The sequence below is a fragment of the Chiloscyllium punctatum genome, chromosome 25 (genome assembly GCF_047496795.1).
Source record: "Chiloscyllium punctatum isolate Juve2018m chromosome 25, sChiPun1.3, whole genome shotgun sequence".
NCBI lineage: Eukaryota > Metazoa > Chordata > Chondrichthyes > Orectolobiformes > Hemiscylliidae > Chiloscyllium > Chiloscyllium punctatum.
The window spans coordinates 64,445,112-64,461,946 of NC_092763.1; the positions used below are offsets into that span (position 1 = coordinate 64,445,112).

Consider the following 16,835-nt stretch of genomic DNA (forward strand, 5'->3'; position numbering starts at 1 on the left):
GACATCTTCCTGATTCTAGGAATAGCAAGCAGGATCTCGATTCCAACAGATCCACTTTTTAATGGTAGTGCAAATTGGGAGAGGAATAATTCACACAGGAGACCCGATCTCATCAGGTCCATTTGAAGTCAACACAACCAACATTTTGAATGCTGTAAGGCCTTTAACCTACAGCATGGGATTCATAAATCAATGGAGTCGATGTAAATAGGACAAGTACATCTTGTCACGATTTGAAGGGTTTTCAATCTTCTGCTCCTTAAACTTTAAAAATAATCAGGCTGTGGCTGTCACTGAGAATTTAAAAGAAAATGTGTTGGATTGCTTCGACATGCCATCTATATGTTCACAAAGTCTTAAGGGGTTTCATTTTTGATATTTCCCCTCGGAAATGTTATTGTCACCGTGTCCTTAAATAACAATCAATTTTAAGAAGAAATTCAAACTTCTATTTGATAGCTGAAAGAATGAAATGACAATAGTTTGTATTTAAAGACTTTACTTTAAAACAAACCACAATGGACTCAACAGTTTGGCCACATATATTTCAAATCACATTCAGAGCATCCCCCTTTCTTCTTCCAGCACAACTGATATCCTAGGTAGATATTTACACTGTTCTTTAAGTAGACATTCAATTAGATTAGATTAGATTACTTACAGTGTGGAAACAGGCCCTTCGGCCCAACAAGTCCACACCGCCCCGCCGAAGCGCAACCCACCCATACCCCTAACCTAACACTACGGGCAATTTAGCATGGCCAATTCACCTGACCTGCACATCTTTGGACTGTGGGAGGAAACCGGAGCACCCGGAGGAAACCCACGCAGACACGGGGAGAATGTGCAAACTCCACACAGTCAGTTGCCTGAGGCGGGAATTGAACCCAGGTCTCTGGCGCTGTGAGGCAGCAGTGCTAACCACTGTGCCACCGTGCCGCCCTATTTCTCCAGGTAGCGAAAGTGTTGAACAAACTCAGCAGGTCTGAGGGCATCTGAGGAGAAGAAAGCAAAGTTAATGTTTCAAGTTCGATGTGATTCTACTTCAGAAGGCAATTCTTAGTTCCTAAGGGTTTATTTCTGATCTTTTCCTTTTTGAGCCTTGGAACTTGTAATATGGAATGCATGTGCATTGTAATCTTGGAGACTTGGATACTTTTTCTTTAGCTTAGCAAATCTTCCAGCCTCATTTCAAATCCTCTTTTTTTCGATTTGACTGCACATTGCCTTTAGCAGACCTTCCCCTCCTGATGCCTGGAAATCTAACTTTGCTTTTGCGATTTTGAGGGTACTTTAGATCTTTGTGACCCATGTGTCACATAGATCTTGTACCCAAATAGAAATGTTGATTAGCTATCCAGAAACTCCAGTTTTTGTACTAGGATTTAAAGTACAATAGTTTACAACACAATGTTCTTAAACATTTTTGAGACTTTGAAGATTCCCAATCTATCCAGTCATATGTTGCCTTCATTTTATATTTAATTAAAGATGCAGTCCCAAAGCATAGCAATCTTTTAAACATCATAATTAAACATTGTCATTCTGAAAGCTTGTCTGAGTTTCAAAAACTACATTTACCTCAGTTGGGATTTCTGAGCCTACAGTATGAATGATATTTTAAATAAATACCTGGCTTTGTGGGATATGATTGTTATACATCGTTAAATATTTAAGATTTCAAAGCTATGAATGGATTTTATGAATGGAGTATTCTTTTCAATACCAAGTGTCTATGAATGAGAGTTGCATTAGATTGTTTAGAAGCTTAGTTTTGTTCATCTTCACATGGCTTCAGAGGTCTAGTTAAGGTGGTTACTGAGTAGATGTGGCTATGGAGTTAGCTAGGGGGATATGACGCCCGTATGGGGTGAGTGACGATCATGGGTTGACGTGGAGGGTACAGTGGGCCATCAGGATGCATGGGTGAGCTTAAGGTCTGTGAGTGATGAGGGCCAGAGGACCTACCAGCTTCTGAGACAATGGGGACAAAATCACAGAAAACGAATGTTGCCTTGGCACTTACTCAGAACTGACCACACAGTCTCAGTTTCTGTGGTCTTAATGACCCCTTCATGCTCCACCTCTAGCCCCTCCTTCCCCTGAGCAGAGATTGCAGGACCCAGGCTACTTACTTATTACCAAGGTGAGCAAGGCAAGTCCAAAAACCCTTCAAGAGATTATGGTTTTCAAAGGGGAGAGCATGTTAGAGAAAATTAACACTTGGGCTTCTTCTATCTTCTGGCCCGGACTTCATACAACACAGTACAAAGAAAAGGAATGCTGATAGGAAACATTTTAACAATCTGCATCTAAGAAGAAAAATTGTTACCTGAACTCTATGTTTATTTGGAAAGCAAAACTGGTGTGATGACATGAAAGAGAATGATTGAGTCACATTATAGTATGGTACAGTATATTTGTAAAAACTGTTGCTGTTAACTCTCTGGAAATGTTGGTTTTCGATCATTACAGATAATACACGTACATGTCTTGGATAATCGTTTTTTAAAGCAGCAATCTATTCTAAGTGTGTAAATAAAAATGAGGGAGAATGGCATAATGGTTTAGGACCTTCAGTTTTTGAAAATGAATTTTGAATTCCATGCTGATCAGGTAAAAGTCTCTCTTTCACATATAGAAGGGTCTTTCTTGAGAGAGTTTTGATTAGTCTCAACCCAGAGCATTGTGGGCATTAAACATGATACCACCTACGTTCTTGTTCATTAATTGTCTCTGAATTGACACTTGCATTAATTGAAGCCACAAGAACAGTGACTCTGGGAAATGAAAATGTCACACTGGTATTCTGCACTGAGTGTACTTATCTAAGATTGTCAGCCAAGGAAATTGTTGGAGCAGCAACATAAGACCTTTACCATCGACACTTTAGGTGCTTTTGAGAATGTTTGATGTAGACACTGGATGATTAAAAAAAAGTACTTAGATTTACAGCACCGATACTTAACAGAAAGTGGTGTTAAAATAAAATGAATTCAAATTATGTAAACTAAAATATATAAAATTAAATGGCCAAGGGAGTAAATTGTTTTTTGCCTTATGTTAATTCTGGGCATAAATCTTAGCATACAGTTCTTCCTAAATTTCTTCAATTCCCACGTGTGACTAGCAGCCAGGAGTTAAAATTAACTGAGAGCCTGGTCACCAACCTTTCATCCCCTCTGGAGAGAGAGCTTTCAGCTGCAGGCTCACCAGCCTTTCTGATCGCTTGACTGACAACAGAATCTCATGGGTTTGAAATGATGTTTTTCTGCTCTGTGCTGTCGTTTGGATTTCCTTTTAAATGAAGTATGTTATACGTGTCTTTTTCTCAAAAAAGAATTTGTTCAATTGTTTAAAGTCACTTTAATCTAATTCAGAAGTGGAGATCTTCTTGAGTTGCTGTCAAGAATGTGAGATGGATTTGGAATCTTTCATTGATTATCACTGTCATTAGCCAATTAAGCATGCTACACAAGCGCTGTATTTTAATATGTTTCTGCAGTTGGCTGATACTTCTGGTCAACTACATGAATGTGATTGTTGAAAGTGAATAGTTCTCATTAAGGTGCAGTGTTTTTTATTGCCGCTAAGGAAATTGCAATAGATGCTGTAAGCAGACTCCATTTTAAATTTCTATCCACATGTATAATGCAATCTTGTTATACTCTAATTGCACCTTGTCCCAATGAAACTGCTGCAGTGACCATGGTTGGGGTGGTGTAAAACTACACGACATGTTTACCTTAGGAATGTAAGCTATACATATGGACTTAAGCTAAGGATATGAACCAGTATTATTTTTGTGTACATTGAAAGTTAACTTTTTCCACGATAAATTGTTTTATCCACTCGTTAATAGAAACAACTTACATAAACTTGTTATGCTGTAATAAAATCCTTGTCTTCATCCCTGCCCCATCCTCCCACATCTCTTACCACAGCAGCAACACTGGCAGAGGATATAATAGCAGTAAGAAGTTGATATGTGCAACTTCCATTATATAGGCAAATATAACAATAGGTGCAGAATTCATAACAGTTACACCCAATTAATTCCGATGGTCTTGTTTTACCTGAAGACTACACTTGGGCTTGAATCTTAGTGTGCAAAGACACAATCAACTAATGCAGCTGATACAATGTGTCATTATATAAACTGTATTGTATATGACTAAAAATGGTCAAAACATAAAGGTTGATGTAAGTACCATTCTGCTCTGACTGACTTTTCTTTCTCTTGTTGTGGTTGTGAAGGTTGTTTCCAGCCTGTTAAAATTTCAGTTTACATCCATAGTTACTTAGGTGATTAAAAACTGCGATTGTTTCAATTTTTTGCACCACTGACACATTTTAAAGATTCCTGATGAAGGGCTTTTACCCGAAATGTTGATTTTCCTGCTCCTCAAGATGCTGCCTGACCTGCTGTGCAGCATCACTCTAATCTTGACTCTAATCTCCAGCATCTGCAGTACCCACTTCTGCCACATTTTAAAGAAAGTCTAATTACCAAACTAAATGAATGCATAATTCTCAGAGTAACACTGAATTGGAGCTGAGATGACAACTGAACTATAGCATAACTATAATGAGATTTTAACAGATTCTGCCACATCCTTTTGGCTTCTATTGAGATAATCGTAGTTTGATAGCAATAATACAATTTGTATGCAGGCTACTTTCGTTCCCTTTTCTTAAATTATTCCCTTTTGTTCACAATTGAAGACATTTATATATGATTGTTCTTATTTCTCTTTAGTAATATACTTTAAGCTGTTTGCCTGCTTAGCCTAAAATTGGAACTACTTTATGGTATTGCATATTGAAATTATTTAACTTTCCTCTTTCCATGTAGAATCATGTGGTGCAGGGAAAATTATGAAGTCTTACAATGCAGCAGATGTTGCAGTTACCTTGTCATCTTTCATTTCACCAAAAGAAAATGAACTGGGCCACAGGGTGTTATCTTTACCAACTTCAAAAGAGGCCTGCCTGTTGGACCCACCCTCTCCTCTAAGTCTAGCTGATGTGCCTGAACATACTTCAAATGATTCCTCCACACATGCCATTTCCCTTACATCTTGTGTTACAAAAGGTGTGAGTTATTTGTCTGTGCCAGAAGATTCTGACAAAGCCCCATTCAGGTATATGGAGCCCAAAGGCATTTCATCGCTGTCTGACGATTGTTTGATGCAGCAGAGCAGAACCTGTTTGGGCTGCTTCATTGAGTCAAAAGAAAGCATTGACGCAGAGCCTGGAATAAGCATGAAAATAGGTGACATGAACAAGGATTGTGACACCTGTTCGGTCTCCGATATTGGGATTCAGTGCATGAGTACAGGAGAAAGTGCAAGATATGGGGATCAGCTGCTTTCAGACCAACTGTTAAGCTTCACTGTGCACAAATCTAGGACTACAGACAAAAGAGATGTGGAGAAATCTGACAGTGAGTCGGAAGATATTACTCAAAAACATTACTATGAAGGATTACTGCTAGACAAATGCAATGGAGAAGAAGCTTTATTGTCGAATCCTAGCCAGGACTGGGCTTATTTTGAGTCTTTTATTAGTGAAAGCAAAATAGAACTGCTTGACCTATGCTCGAAAAATGAGCTTTCAGTCAATCTTTTTGCAGAGGAGGAAGTGGACAATTATATGTTTGATGATGAGTCAACTCTCAGCAGCGATGTCTGCTCTTTAAAGATTAGGTACGAATCCTTTCAAGACAATGTCAGGGAAAAGACAAACGTGCTTCAGGAAGAAGCGCAATTAAGCTTTTTCCCCAATGTCATCTCGAACTGCACAAAAAAGGAAGGCAAAGCATCCATGAAAATCAATGCAGATGCATCACAAATCAAATCTGATGAGATTGACATCTGGGAGGAAGATGACCAATCGGAAGAGAGGGCAGGAACACAAAAATATGGTAGCACTGTGGATGTAAAGCTATATACAAGTTCTAAAAGAAACCATTTCTTTGAAACAAATCATTCTGTAGAAGACTCAGGAGACTACAGTGATGACAGCTGTGGAACAGATTCATCGTATGACACTGTCAAAGGCAATGTGGATAGCATTAGGTACCTTTCAAGGCAAAATGTCAATTGCTCTGGTCAACTAAATTATGCATTACGTGCCAAGAGGAAAGTACGGTATAGCGATGACTACTTGTACGATGTTGACTCCATAGAAAGTGAAAAGATTTCAGGAAAGAAAGAATGGCCAGTGGATGGTCCTAAGAAAGAAGATGATGATGAATGGTGTCCACGAAAGCGCCGAAAGTCAGCTCGGAGAGGGCCACCAGTTATTATTAAATACATAATTATTAATAGGTTCAAAGGTCAGAAGGATATGCGAGTTAAAATCTGTAAAATTGATGCCACCCAAACAAGTGTCAGTTTGACTGCTGAAGCACTAGGTAGATATGAAAAACTTGCACCTTTAAAGGAGTTTTGGTGCCAAAAACAATCAAAGCATCTGTTGTCAGCGCCTACTGAAAGAAGGAAGAGGCTGCATTTAAGTAGCACTGTGTCTAATGTGTTTCTTTCCCATCCTGCCAAGAGGAAAAGCAAACAAATTGCAAACAGGCACAGGGCACGTAGAGTTCGACTTGAACTGGGGCCCAACAAACAGATTGCATGTTCTTTTGATCCGGTTGGAACTCAGAGGCTGACCTGTGCTGATGGAGAAGAGGTGGAGTTTCTCAATGCCCAAACTGTTGCAATAGAAATCCCGAGCTGTGCGAATGGATTGTGTTCCACAAACATTACGTCAGGGACTGCTACAATGAGAAGCAAATCACAAGGAAAGTTTGACAACAGAATGAAGGAGAAAGGCAGACTAAAGAGACTGAAATTAAAAGCAGAAGGCAAACTGAAAAATACCAGCAAAAAGATCAAGATGATAGGAAATGATGACATTGAGACAATGACAAATGCAAGTGAGGTGGATTCAGCTGTAGCACATCAGAACAGTTCAGGTGTTCTACTGACTAATGCCATTCATTGTGTCCCAGACAACCCCCATTTATCTAAATCTTGCCAAGCAAAGGCTGCTGCTAAGAATTCTACTTTTTCACCAGCCACCTGCTCTTCTGACAAGCCTGTGCCATCTGCTAATACTGCGTCTACTGTGCAAGTAATCCCCGGGGGGTATTTACAGACACTGCTGGATGCATCCGATTCCGTAAGCCATACCGGGCTCTCCTACTTCCCACATCATTCTGTCATTGCTTCCAAGCCTCAGAATCATTTCAACCCTTCAACTCTCGCACAAAGTTGTGTCATGTCCCCTCCCTCTGAATCCGAACAGCAGCAGTCACCTCTTTACCAGGAGGGAAAACAAAGCTTTGAAAAGTTGTGGCATACAAAACAGGAGTACTCAGTCATTGGCAGAACACCTACCATCCTGTCGACTAGTATGGTTGGTGTTGCATCTCTATCCCCAGAAAGCACTAATCTCTCCAGAACCGTTGATGACAATTATCAACAAATAGAAATACACAGCGATGAACTTGTGCTCAGCAAGAATTATTCTCATAACCAGCCACTGCAGTCAAATACCAGCTATCAATCATGCATAATAGAAGACGGTGATGGTAATTTTCAGCTCCATCGAGATTCAGTAGCTCCGGATGACACCAGACTCATCAGTTTTGATTCAGTGGGTACTTTGTCAGCCAGCACCAATAATTTTAGCTCTTTAAGTTTGAAGTCATGTGAAAATGATGGTGAGGATGATATGAGTGATGATTTTTTGGCCCATTGTAGCCCCAAGCTCGTGATTCAACAAAGTGTTGATGAAGTGGCACCATTAAAGGAGTCTACTGACCTCCTTGACATCTCTAACTTTACTCCCGATCGATTCAGGCAGGTGACACTGTCTGAGATTTCCCCACCCATTACGCCTGACCTCTCACCTGAAATAGTAGGACCGGAGGTCAAAACGTCAGGCAAACCCAAAGACTTTCAGGACCATGCTCAAACAATGCTGGGAGACCCAAATGAAATGAAATGGGCTACAGCATCCCAGGCACACGATCAATCAACGGAGACATTTATTTTGAATAATCACCAATTTCAGTTTCATACCTTTAATAATGAAGATACCATTGAGATGACTGAAACCAGTCCATTTGAGAAACAAGCTGGCATGCTGAAGTTAAATAACAGTAATAGGGGACAAAAAGCGAAGAAGAGAAACACTTCTAGTAAACATGTGGGCCCAAACCAAAGCTCAGTTCCGAAAGGTGCAAAAAAACCAAGGAAGCCAAAAGCTGCTAAATCTACCGAGAAAACTCAAAACAGAAGTAATTCCCGTCAGAACGCTGGCACATCCAAAAATTCCAAAAAATCAATCAACGCAACACATGCTAAAAGGAGTGATCAGATGCAGCTACCTACAGCTAATGGCAAGTCACTGGATGTACTTGTTAACAAAACCAGCATCTCACCTTGTGTTCAGCTGCTGAATGAGAGCCTTCCACACCGCAGTCCTGCTGCTGTCCGAGGTAGAAAACAAAACGGGGGAGGTAGTACCTGGCCTTTGAGTAAAAGGGCCAGTGCTGGCTGGTCTGGGCAGACTGTTGCAAACAGTAATAATCTGTTAGTTGATGATCAGAGAGAGTTTGAAGAGCCCAGCAATATACTGTCTAATATTGCCTCTGGAATGGCTGAAGTTCAGCGTTTTATGATGGCTTCTATTGAACCAATCTGGAACCCTGGGGGACACAATATTGCCTCAGGTCCATGCCAGTCGCTTGAGGTAAATAGCCTGAAGTGGAAAACTTTGAATATTTTGGGTGGTACTGTGTCAGAATCCAAAAAGAAATTAAATAGTTCTTTGCCTGCTAAAAATCGGAGAGCGACAGCCAAGGCCTTAAGTAACAAAAATCCTGCAAAATCCACAGTTCCTCATATTGCTGCACCAACCGGTCCTAACAATGAATTTCATTTCAGTTCTGGCATGCGAGGTGGCATTTTTGACAGAAGCTCTGATACTTCAAGTATTCCTGCCAGTAACGGTCCCATCCATAAAAAAATGTACCGTCACAAAGCAACATTAAAATTGTCAGGGGATGAAAAGAGTAAGGTAAAGAGAGCAGAGCGTGAACAGCAGCACAAGAACTCACCTGTGACAGCCTCTCTTGAAAAACTGAGGTAATACAGCACTAAAGTTGCTGTGATGCACCCTTTGCTTTCCCAGCACCTTCTAAGCCCAGGCACTGTCCCCTTAATTTCCCCCCTTTTTTGACGCACGAATTGCATGCCAGAGGCAGTTTTTGTTCCCCTTTTCGAAAGGAATGATTTGCATGAGAACTCCTAGAATGGCAAACTAATTGAGGGATACTTTGTTCTGGCTTGGCTGTGATACAATTAACATGGTTGCCATTATTACTGCTATTTCACTTCTTCAGTTTATTCTTAGTCCTTGACAACATTTTAGTAGACCCTCTACATTTTCTACAGCTTCTGCAAAAAAAAAATTGAAACCCTTTGAACCATGGAATAAATTGTTTGGTTTTCCTGCAGCAAAAATGACTGCAGTTTGCTCTCAGTAAAAATGGGGCCTTTTGAATTTTACCTATGTTTGGAGAAGATTAATTTTTTTCCAGCAAAACAATTGTGCTTATGTTTAGTGTTCTTCGGGATAATGTTTCTCAAAAGAAGAATTATTCAGAGGCCTTGTCAATGATCAAACAAAAAAAAGGAAGTGCTGGAATTAGAAGAGATGTAATTGTTGTGTATCTTGAAAAATTTAATATCTTGGTAAGACTTCAGACTCTATGCTGTAAAGGGCAATAGAGCTTTTTATCTTCACTGGTGATAATGTACAATAACACATGCACTACTTGCAAAAATCTGTGCCAAACCGTGAACAAGTGTAAAGATAGTTTTATGACAATAGGAACATAACAACTTTGATGTTATTTTTTTCTTTATATATGTTTTCAAAAAAAGAGGGAAATAAAGACAAATTGAACTTATTATTCCAGTAATATTATGGCAAGTCCCTTGAAGCACCTGCAGCTCAATGTGGATTATGGCACCTCAATCATTACCAAAACATTGACGACTAACAAATTCAGCACTGGTTCCAGTTTGCCAAAAATGCTTACCTCATCTGCTTGGCAACATGCAAGCTCGCTCTGGGGAGTCTAGATGGAATTAACTGGTTTGTGTTCAGTCTGAGCTTTATCGAAGGTTCAAGTAAGCGATATATTTTCTATATGGAACAAGTCTGAGAAAAGCAGGAAGTGCTGTCGATGTACTGAATGGAGGCTCCCTTTCCATTCAATCTTATGACAAGGTCACTTTGGACAATTGGAGACAGCTAAGGTAAGTGTACGTTTTGATAAAGTTAAGAAATGCATGTTTTTAAAAGGAATAAAATCACATGATAGTATTTCTATTGGTTTCTATTGATTGGTTTTACAAGTTCATGTTCGGCTTGGTTCCAGAGGTAAACATTTTGAGGTCTGTCCAGAGACCCTGAGTAAGCTAGTGATCATTATCCCCCCCGAACAGGTTCGGTCAATGTAAGAAGGTCTATGAATTGGATAAGTCAAACACTGAAATGCATTTGGAAAGTTTTGGATTGCAGTTCAGAACATTTATGGATCTTTGTGTACGGTAGTCTTGGAAAGCGCTGTGCAGTTGGGTCATTGTGCCTTGAGAGCATTTAAGTGCGATTGGATTTAGGAAGATGTGGTCTGCTCTGGAGGGATGAAATTCTGAAAAAAAAATGGCTTAGACAACTGTATTCACTCTCACTCGAGCAAAGACTCAGGGAGAACCTGATGAAAGATGTAGGTGCAGGAAGCAGGTGTTGGACAGTAAGATAAGGCTAGAAGATCCAAGTGGTAAAAACAATGACTGCAGCTGCTGGAAACCAGATTCTGGATTAGTGGTGCTGGAAGAGCACAGCAGTTCAGGCAGCATCCAAGGAGCTTTGAAAGCTCCTTGGATGCTGCCTGAACTGCTGTGCTCTTCCAGCACCACTAATCCAGAATCTAGAAGATCCATGTATCAATTTCACAGACTTTGCATTTCACAATGATGTCAGTTGACTTTTTTGAGGAATTTTAAGGTATTTAGCCCATTGTAGATTCATCCCTCATTGTCTCTCCAATCTTCTCCCCAGAAAAACCCTTCCTGCCAACCAGTGCCCTCTTCCTATCTCCAGTCTTGGTGGCTATGATTTAAGCCACACAGGTTCCATACTCTGAAATTCTGTGACTAAATTTTGTGACTTTCCTTAAATCATACGCCTTTGACCAACTATTGACTATCTATCCTAATATGTTCTTTAACATTACCTTTATTTTCTTCCTCCTATGGAGTACCCAAGGAATTACTGGTCGATGCGAAATGTACATAATTGCTGATGTTTGTGCTGGCTTTTTTCTCCCTGTGGGAGGAAGTTGGGAAACCTGATGAGGAAGAGGAAGCCCATGGTAGAATAATCATTTTTGTATTTTGGAGGTAACCGACATGGTGGACCACGTTATATGTCCTAGTTCCCAACTGCATCTTTATGTACTTGCCATTGTGAACTGTCTTTTGAATTTGATTGTCTGCAGTGAGCCTTGGGTTCAAACCCTGTCATATTGAAATGCGTAGTCTTGGAAAGGATAAACTAGTGGACCAGCCTTAGCATTTAGAAAAGCACCTTCCATCTGTAAATGATGGAACAGCATTGCTAAAGGTGGGACAGATTTTGATTTTCAAACCACTCGATCTTCAGGTTGAATGGAAAGTGTTTGAAGGTTGGAGATCTAGCATGAAAAGCAATTTGATAACAAATTGGAAAAAATAATTTCCTCATACATTGACTATATTTGTGATTGCAATGGGTGAGGGTAAAAGTAATCTCAGTTCACAACCGTATAGACTTTGAGATAAAACCAATTATATTTCAAATGATGAATGCACCTGAATCTTTTTATAAGGTTATGCTGCAATTTTTAGCCTTAGTTAGGATTATCTTCTTAATTATTTGCATGAAGTACTAAAAATACTTCAAAAAAAGGGAATAGAATAAATGGATTGTAGCACTTTTTCAGACAACTTCAGTGAGTGTCTGACTGCTATTCAGTGACTGGGGTTGTTACAACAAAGCTTGATTTTGTCCTCATGAGACACCTACATGCGTACACGCTTTCCAGCGAAAGACAAGGATGGTGATTAGAAGTAACAATCTCTGTTTATTATTTCCCCACTTCATGGTTCTTCAGGGTGGTAGACAATTAAAGCACTCCAGGCAATGCTGCAGATGAGATCAGATTTAGCTGCACAGACCAGAAACTGACTTCATACCGAGAGGGAATTTTCACTTTCACCATGCTAATTGAACACAATGGATTACCCACCCATTATGAACCTGCCTGATATCAATAGGGTAACAATCAGGCAGGTTCTGCAGTAGATAGGTAATGTTCTCTGGCGAGTTACTGTCTATGTGATGAAATTACACATGGTCTTGGGAAATGTCAAGCTAAAGATAGATAAGTTCCATCTTAAAACAAGCACGTTTCCACTTAAACAAAAGAATTTCAAGCAACTATATCAAACATTCATACGATAGTAATGCAAGCACAAATTCCAGCACTAAGGATAGAATTTATCAGGTTCTGGGCTGTAGTGACTTGACCAGTAGAACCAAACAAACTTCTTGGTGATCCCACCTTGATGTCAAAATCTCACCGCAGCTTGTTTGTTTTCTCAAGTAGCGCCGTGAGATTCTTGCTATGCAGCAGCAAGCTCCCAATTGACTCTCATTAATGCTCATTTAACACTCTGTTAACAGTCCAACCTGCCATGGATTAGAATCACAGAGTCCCTACAGTGTGCAAGCAGGCCATTCAACCTGTCGAGTCCATACCGAACCTCCAAAGACCATCTCATTCTAGGCCCACCCTCCTACTCTACCCTGTAACCCTGTATTTCCCATGTCTAACCTGCACATTTTTGGACTATGGAAGGAAGCTGGAGCACCTGGACGAAACCCACATGGACACGGGGAGAATGTGCAAACTTCACACAGTTGCCTGAGACTGGAATTGAACCTGAGTTCCTGGTTCTGTGAAGCAGCAGTCTGAACTACTGAGCCACCATCATGTCCATTAAGCTTGGTGAACCTAGTAAGACTGTGATTTTACCAAACTTGCCATACAAACTAGCTTTTGGGAAAACTTGCAATGGTAACCAGAGCAGGTCATTGGTGGGTTCAACTCACCACTTGCCTCAAAGGACCTCCAGGCTGCCCACAGCCAAACTGCAGGGCAGAGCAGCATCCACCAACACCAACTCTATGTACCCTTCCTCCACAGGCATTAACACTCACCTTTCAGAGAGTCACTGTCTTCATCCTGGCATTATCAATACGTTGGCAGCGCACACTGCAAGGGCAGACTAGTCTGGCAGGACACACCAGCAGCCAGCTGTATATGGCTGTATTAGGTACAAGTATGGCCCAGGGGCTAGAACCCATGACATGGTTCAGGTTGCCTTTGCTCCCTCAGAGTGCATTCAGTTGAGACCCGCAACATGCCCATGGCGCACCTTATGGTGCCCCTTGCACTGGCAGTTGGCACAGTCATACTGTAGCTGAGTGGCATGCTGTACAACAGCCTCCAATCTTGGTAAGACCCCATGATGTTGGAGGTCATAAATTGGCCTGTATAGAGAGTTGGCTAATGAGTAGGAAACAGCGAGTTTCTTGGGGGTCTTCTTGAAGTTAACAACCTGTAACCAGTGGGAGTCCACAAGGAACATTGCAGTGACTGCAACTGATTACATCTATATTAATGACATGGAGGAAGGAAAAGGTTATACTGTCATCAAATTTGCAGATCACACAAAAGCAGGTGGAAAGGCACGTTGCGAGGCAGATACAAGCAGTTTACAGGGAGCTATTGGTAGGTTAAGTAAGTGGGTAAAAAATTGGCAAATGGAGTCCAGTGTGGAAAAATATGATGAAGTACATTTTGAAAGGGAGAACAATGAACATTATTATTTAAGTAGAGAAAGCTGCAGCACAACAGGTCTTGACTTAGGGTTAGTCATGAAACACTTCTACATAAAATGCAGAAAGCTAGCACACTAAAACAGAAATTGCTGAAGAAACTCAGCAGGTCTGGTAGTATCTGTGGAGAGGAAGCAGAGTTAACGTTTCATGTCCAGTGACCCGAGCCAATTTCCATTTCCAAAGTCCACAGTTCTTTATTACAGAATTGTTTAATGACAGAAGGCTAGCGCAGCAGATAAGGCTAATAGAATGTTGGCTGTTATTTCAAAGAGATTAGAGTACAAAAGTAGGGAAGTCTTACTGTAACTGTATAAGACCACGTCTAGAGTACAGTCGGCAGTTTTGAGCCCCTTATTTAAGAAAAGATATCAGTTGATTGGAGCCAGGTCAGAGAAGGTTCACTAAGGTGATCCCTAGTACAGAGGGATTATCTTACAAAGAGAAAGTGAGGACTGCAGATGCTGGAGATCAGAGTCGAGAGTGTGGTGCTGGAAAAGCACAGCACAGCAGCATCCAAGGAGCAGGAGAATCGATGTTTCGGGCATAAGCCCTTCATCAGGAATTTATACTTTCTGATGAAGCGCTTATACCTGAAATGTCGATTCTCCTGCTCCTCAGCTGCTGCCCAACCTGCTGTGCTTTTCCAGCACAACAATCTCAGATTGTTTTACAAGCAAAGGTTGAAAAGGTTGAGAAGTGATCTCCTTGAAACATGTATGATTCTTAAGAGTTTGACAGGGTAAATGTTGTGAGGATGTCTCCTCTCAAGAAAGAGTCTAGGACCACAGGACATAGTCTCAGAATAAAGGGATGCCAATTTAAGACTGAGATAGCGAGGAATTTTTTTTCTCGGAAGGTTGCGAGTCTTTGGAACTCCTTGCCACAGAGACCTGTGGGGGCACGGTCCTTGCGCATATTTAAGGCTGGGATAGATAGATTCTTTATCAGTAGGGGAATCAAGGGTAACAGGAAAAGGGAAGAAAAGACTTGAGGAATGTTTGATCAACTGTGGTCCTGTTGAATGGCAGGGGAGGCTCGAGGGGCCGAATCGCCTGCTTCTGTTCCTATTTCTTATGGTCAGTTGGCCTTCTGCTAGCGTGCTATGTCACTTTACCACCTGCACTACGTGGCCTCAGTATATGCACCAAACACAATCTGTAGCAAGCAATGGGACATGTCTGAAGTCTTAGGGGTGTAGTCTGGCATGAGGTTTGGGGAGGGTGTACTTGTCAGTCAGGGAGCGCCACACCATTAGTCAAGAGCAGCCTCCCATACTAAACTCCTAGCTCCAGTTACAGTCAGGTGTCTGGGTTGGTGTTGTCACAGGAGGTCTGTACCCCTGGATCATGGCCTTAGTCTCCCAGGAGCCATGGTGGGAGCCATGGGGGAGGTAGGGTGATGCATTGACAGAGAGGTCTCACCATAGCCAAGGAAACCAGCAGGTCTAGGTTGGTGCTGTGGAATATGGTTGCTTGAGGGATTGGGCCATGGCCATCCAGTTGCCTCCAGAGAAACTGAGAATGAATAGGGACTAGGAGAAGGTTTGGGAGTTGTAGGGCAAATTCATGGTTTAGTTTATGACTTTGTAAAGTGTGAGGTGTAGGAAGTTGACTAAATCACCACTTAGAAAGGAGAGGATGACTTTGGGGGCCTTCATAGCAATTTAACACTGAGGCAGATTAGTAGTGATAGAGAAACATGGCATGAAACACATAGCTCACAAAGTTGAGGAGAATGGCCCAAAGGTAAGTGATGTGACTTGTGAGGAAGGAGACTGCATCTGAAATTGGTCACTGCACCTTCACATGGGGAACATTATCTTCCAATACTCTACACTGGTGACACAGGCATCAGGCTCCCTATAGCCCGGCCATCCTGCAGTATTGACCTACTCTGCATGTTATACCTCCCTGTCACCTGAGCTCCCTGAGATACACACTCTGGCAGATACGCCGAGGGTCATCCTGCTGGGGCAGGAACTTCCTGGATCTAGGCGTCTCTGGCTAGATCAGCATTAATTGCCCAAAGAGCAGTTAAGAGTCAACCACATTACTGTTGGTCTGGAGTCATATGTAGGCCAGAACTAAGTATAATAGTGAACCAGATGGGTTTTTCAAAATAATCAACATTGATTTCCTGGTCATCATTAGAGTCTTGCTTCCAGATTCTTTATTGAATTCAAATTCTACCATCTTCCATGGCAGAATTTGAACCCGGGTCTCCAAATCATTAGCTGAGTTTCTGGATTAATAAATCTCATGATAACACCACTAGGCCGTTGCATCCACTCCAACTGTCAGCGACCCTGGGGAGTTCCGCCCTCACTGTGGGTGGAGATCTCAATATCTGGAATTCACTGTGTACCCTTAGGGAGCTCACTACAATGTCCTCAGCCGTACTGCCTGGAGTCAAGGTGACGGTGTACGTGATGGTCCCTCGGAAGTATTCACATTGTCAGCTGGGGAGGTTGAGAAATGAACCTATCCAGGAGACAGACTGACGCTTGGGAGAGTGGCTGCACCTGTAAGACATAGGAGATAAAATATATTGCAGCTGCTGGTTAGGAATGGTTAATGGGACCATGGCAGTTACATGACATGTGTTACTTACTCAGGTACTGGATTAGTGGTGCTGGAAGAGCACAGCAGTTCAGGCAGCATCCAACGAGCAGCGAAATCAACGTTTCGGGCAAAGGCCCTTCATCAGGAATAAAGGCAGTGAGCCTGAAGCATGGAGAGATAAGCTAGAGGAGGGTGGGGGTGGGGAGAGAGTAGCATAGAGTACAATGGGTGAGTGGGGGAGGAGAT

At 41.5% G+C, this 16,835-nt stretch overlaps 1 protein-coding gene across 7 annotated transcripts in view; it reads left to right on the plus strand.

The window, feature by feature from the left end:
- nexmifb (neurite extension and migration factor b) overlaps positions 1-16,835 on the plus strand; it is a 314,997-nt gene that overhangs the window by 282,714 nt on the left and 15,448 nt on the right. For 5 of the 7 annotated variants that reach the window (XM_072595429.1, XM_072595427.1, XM_072595426.1 and 2 more), the window contains 2 exons: positions 4,856-9,158; positions 9,995-10,337. In XM_072595429.1, the coding sequence (XP_072451530.1) occupies positions 4,856-9,158; positions 9,995-10,160 (4,469 nt within the window). In that variant the 3' untranslated portion in view covers positions 10,161-10,337. Of the gene's footprint in view, positions 1-4,855; positions 10,338-16,835 lie in introns of those variants that run through there. The other 2 variants (XM_072595432.1, XM_072595431.1) reach the window with 2 other exon arrangements.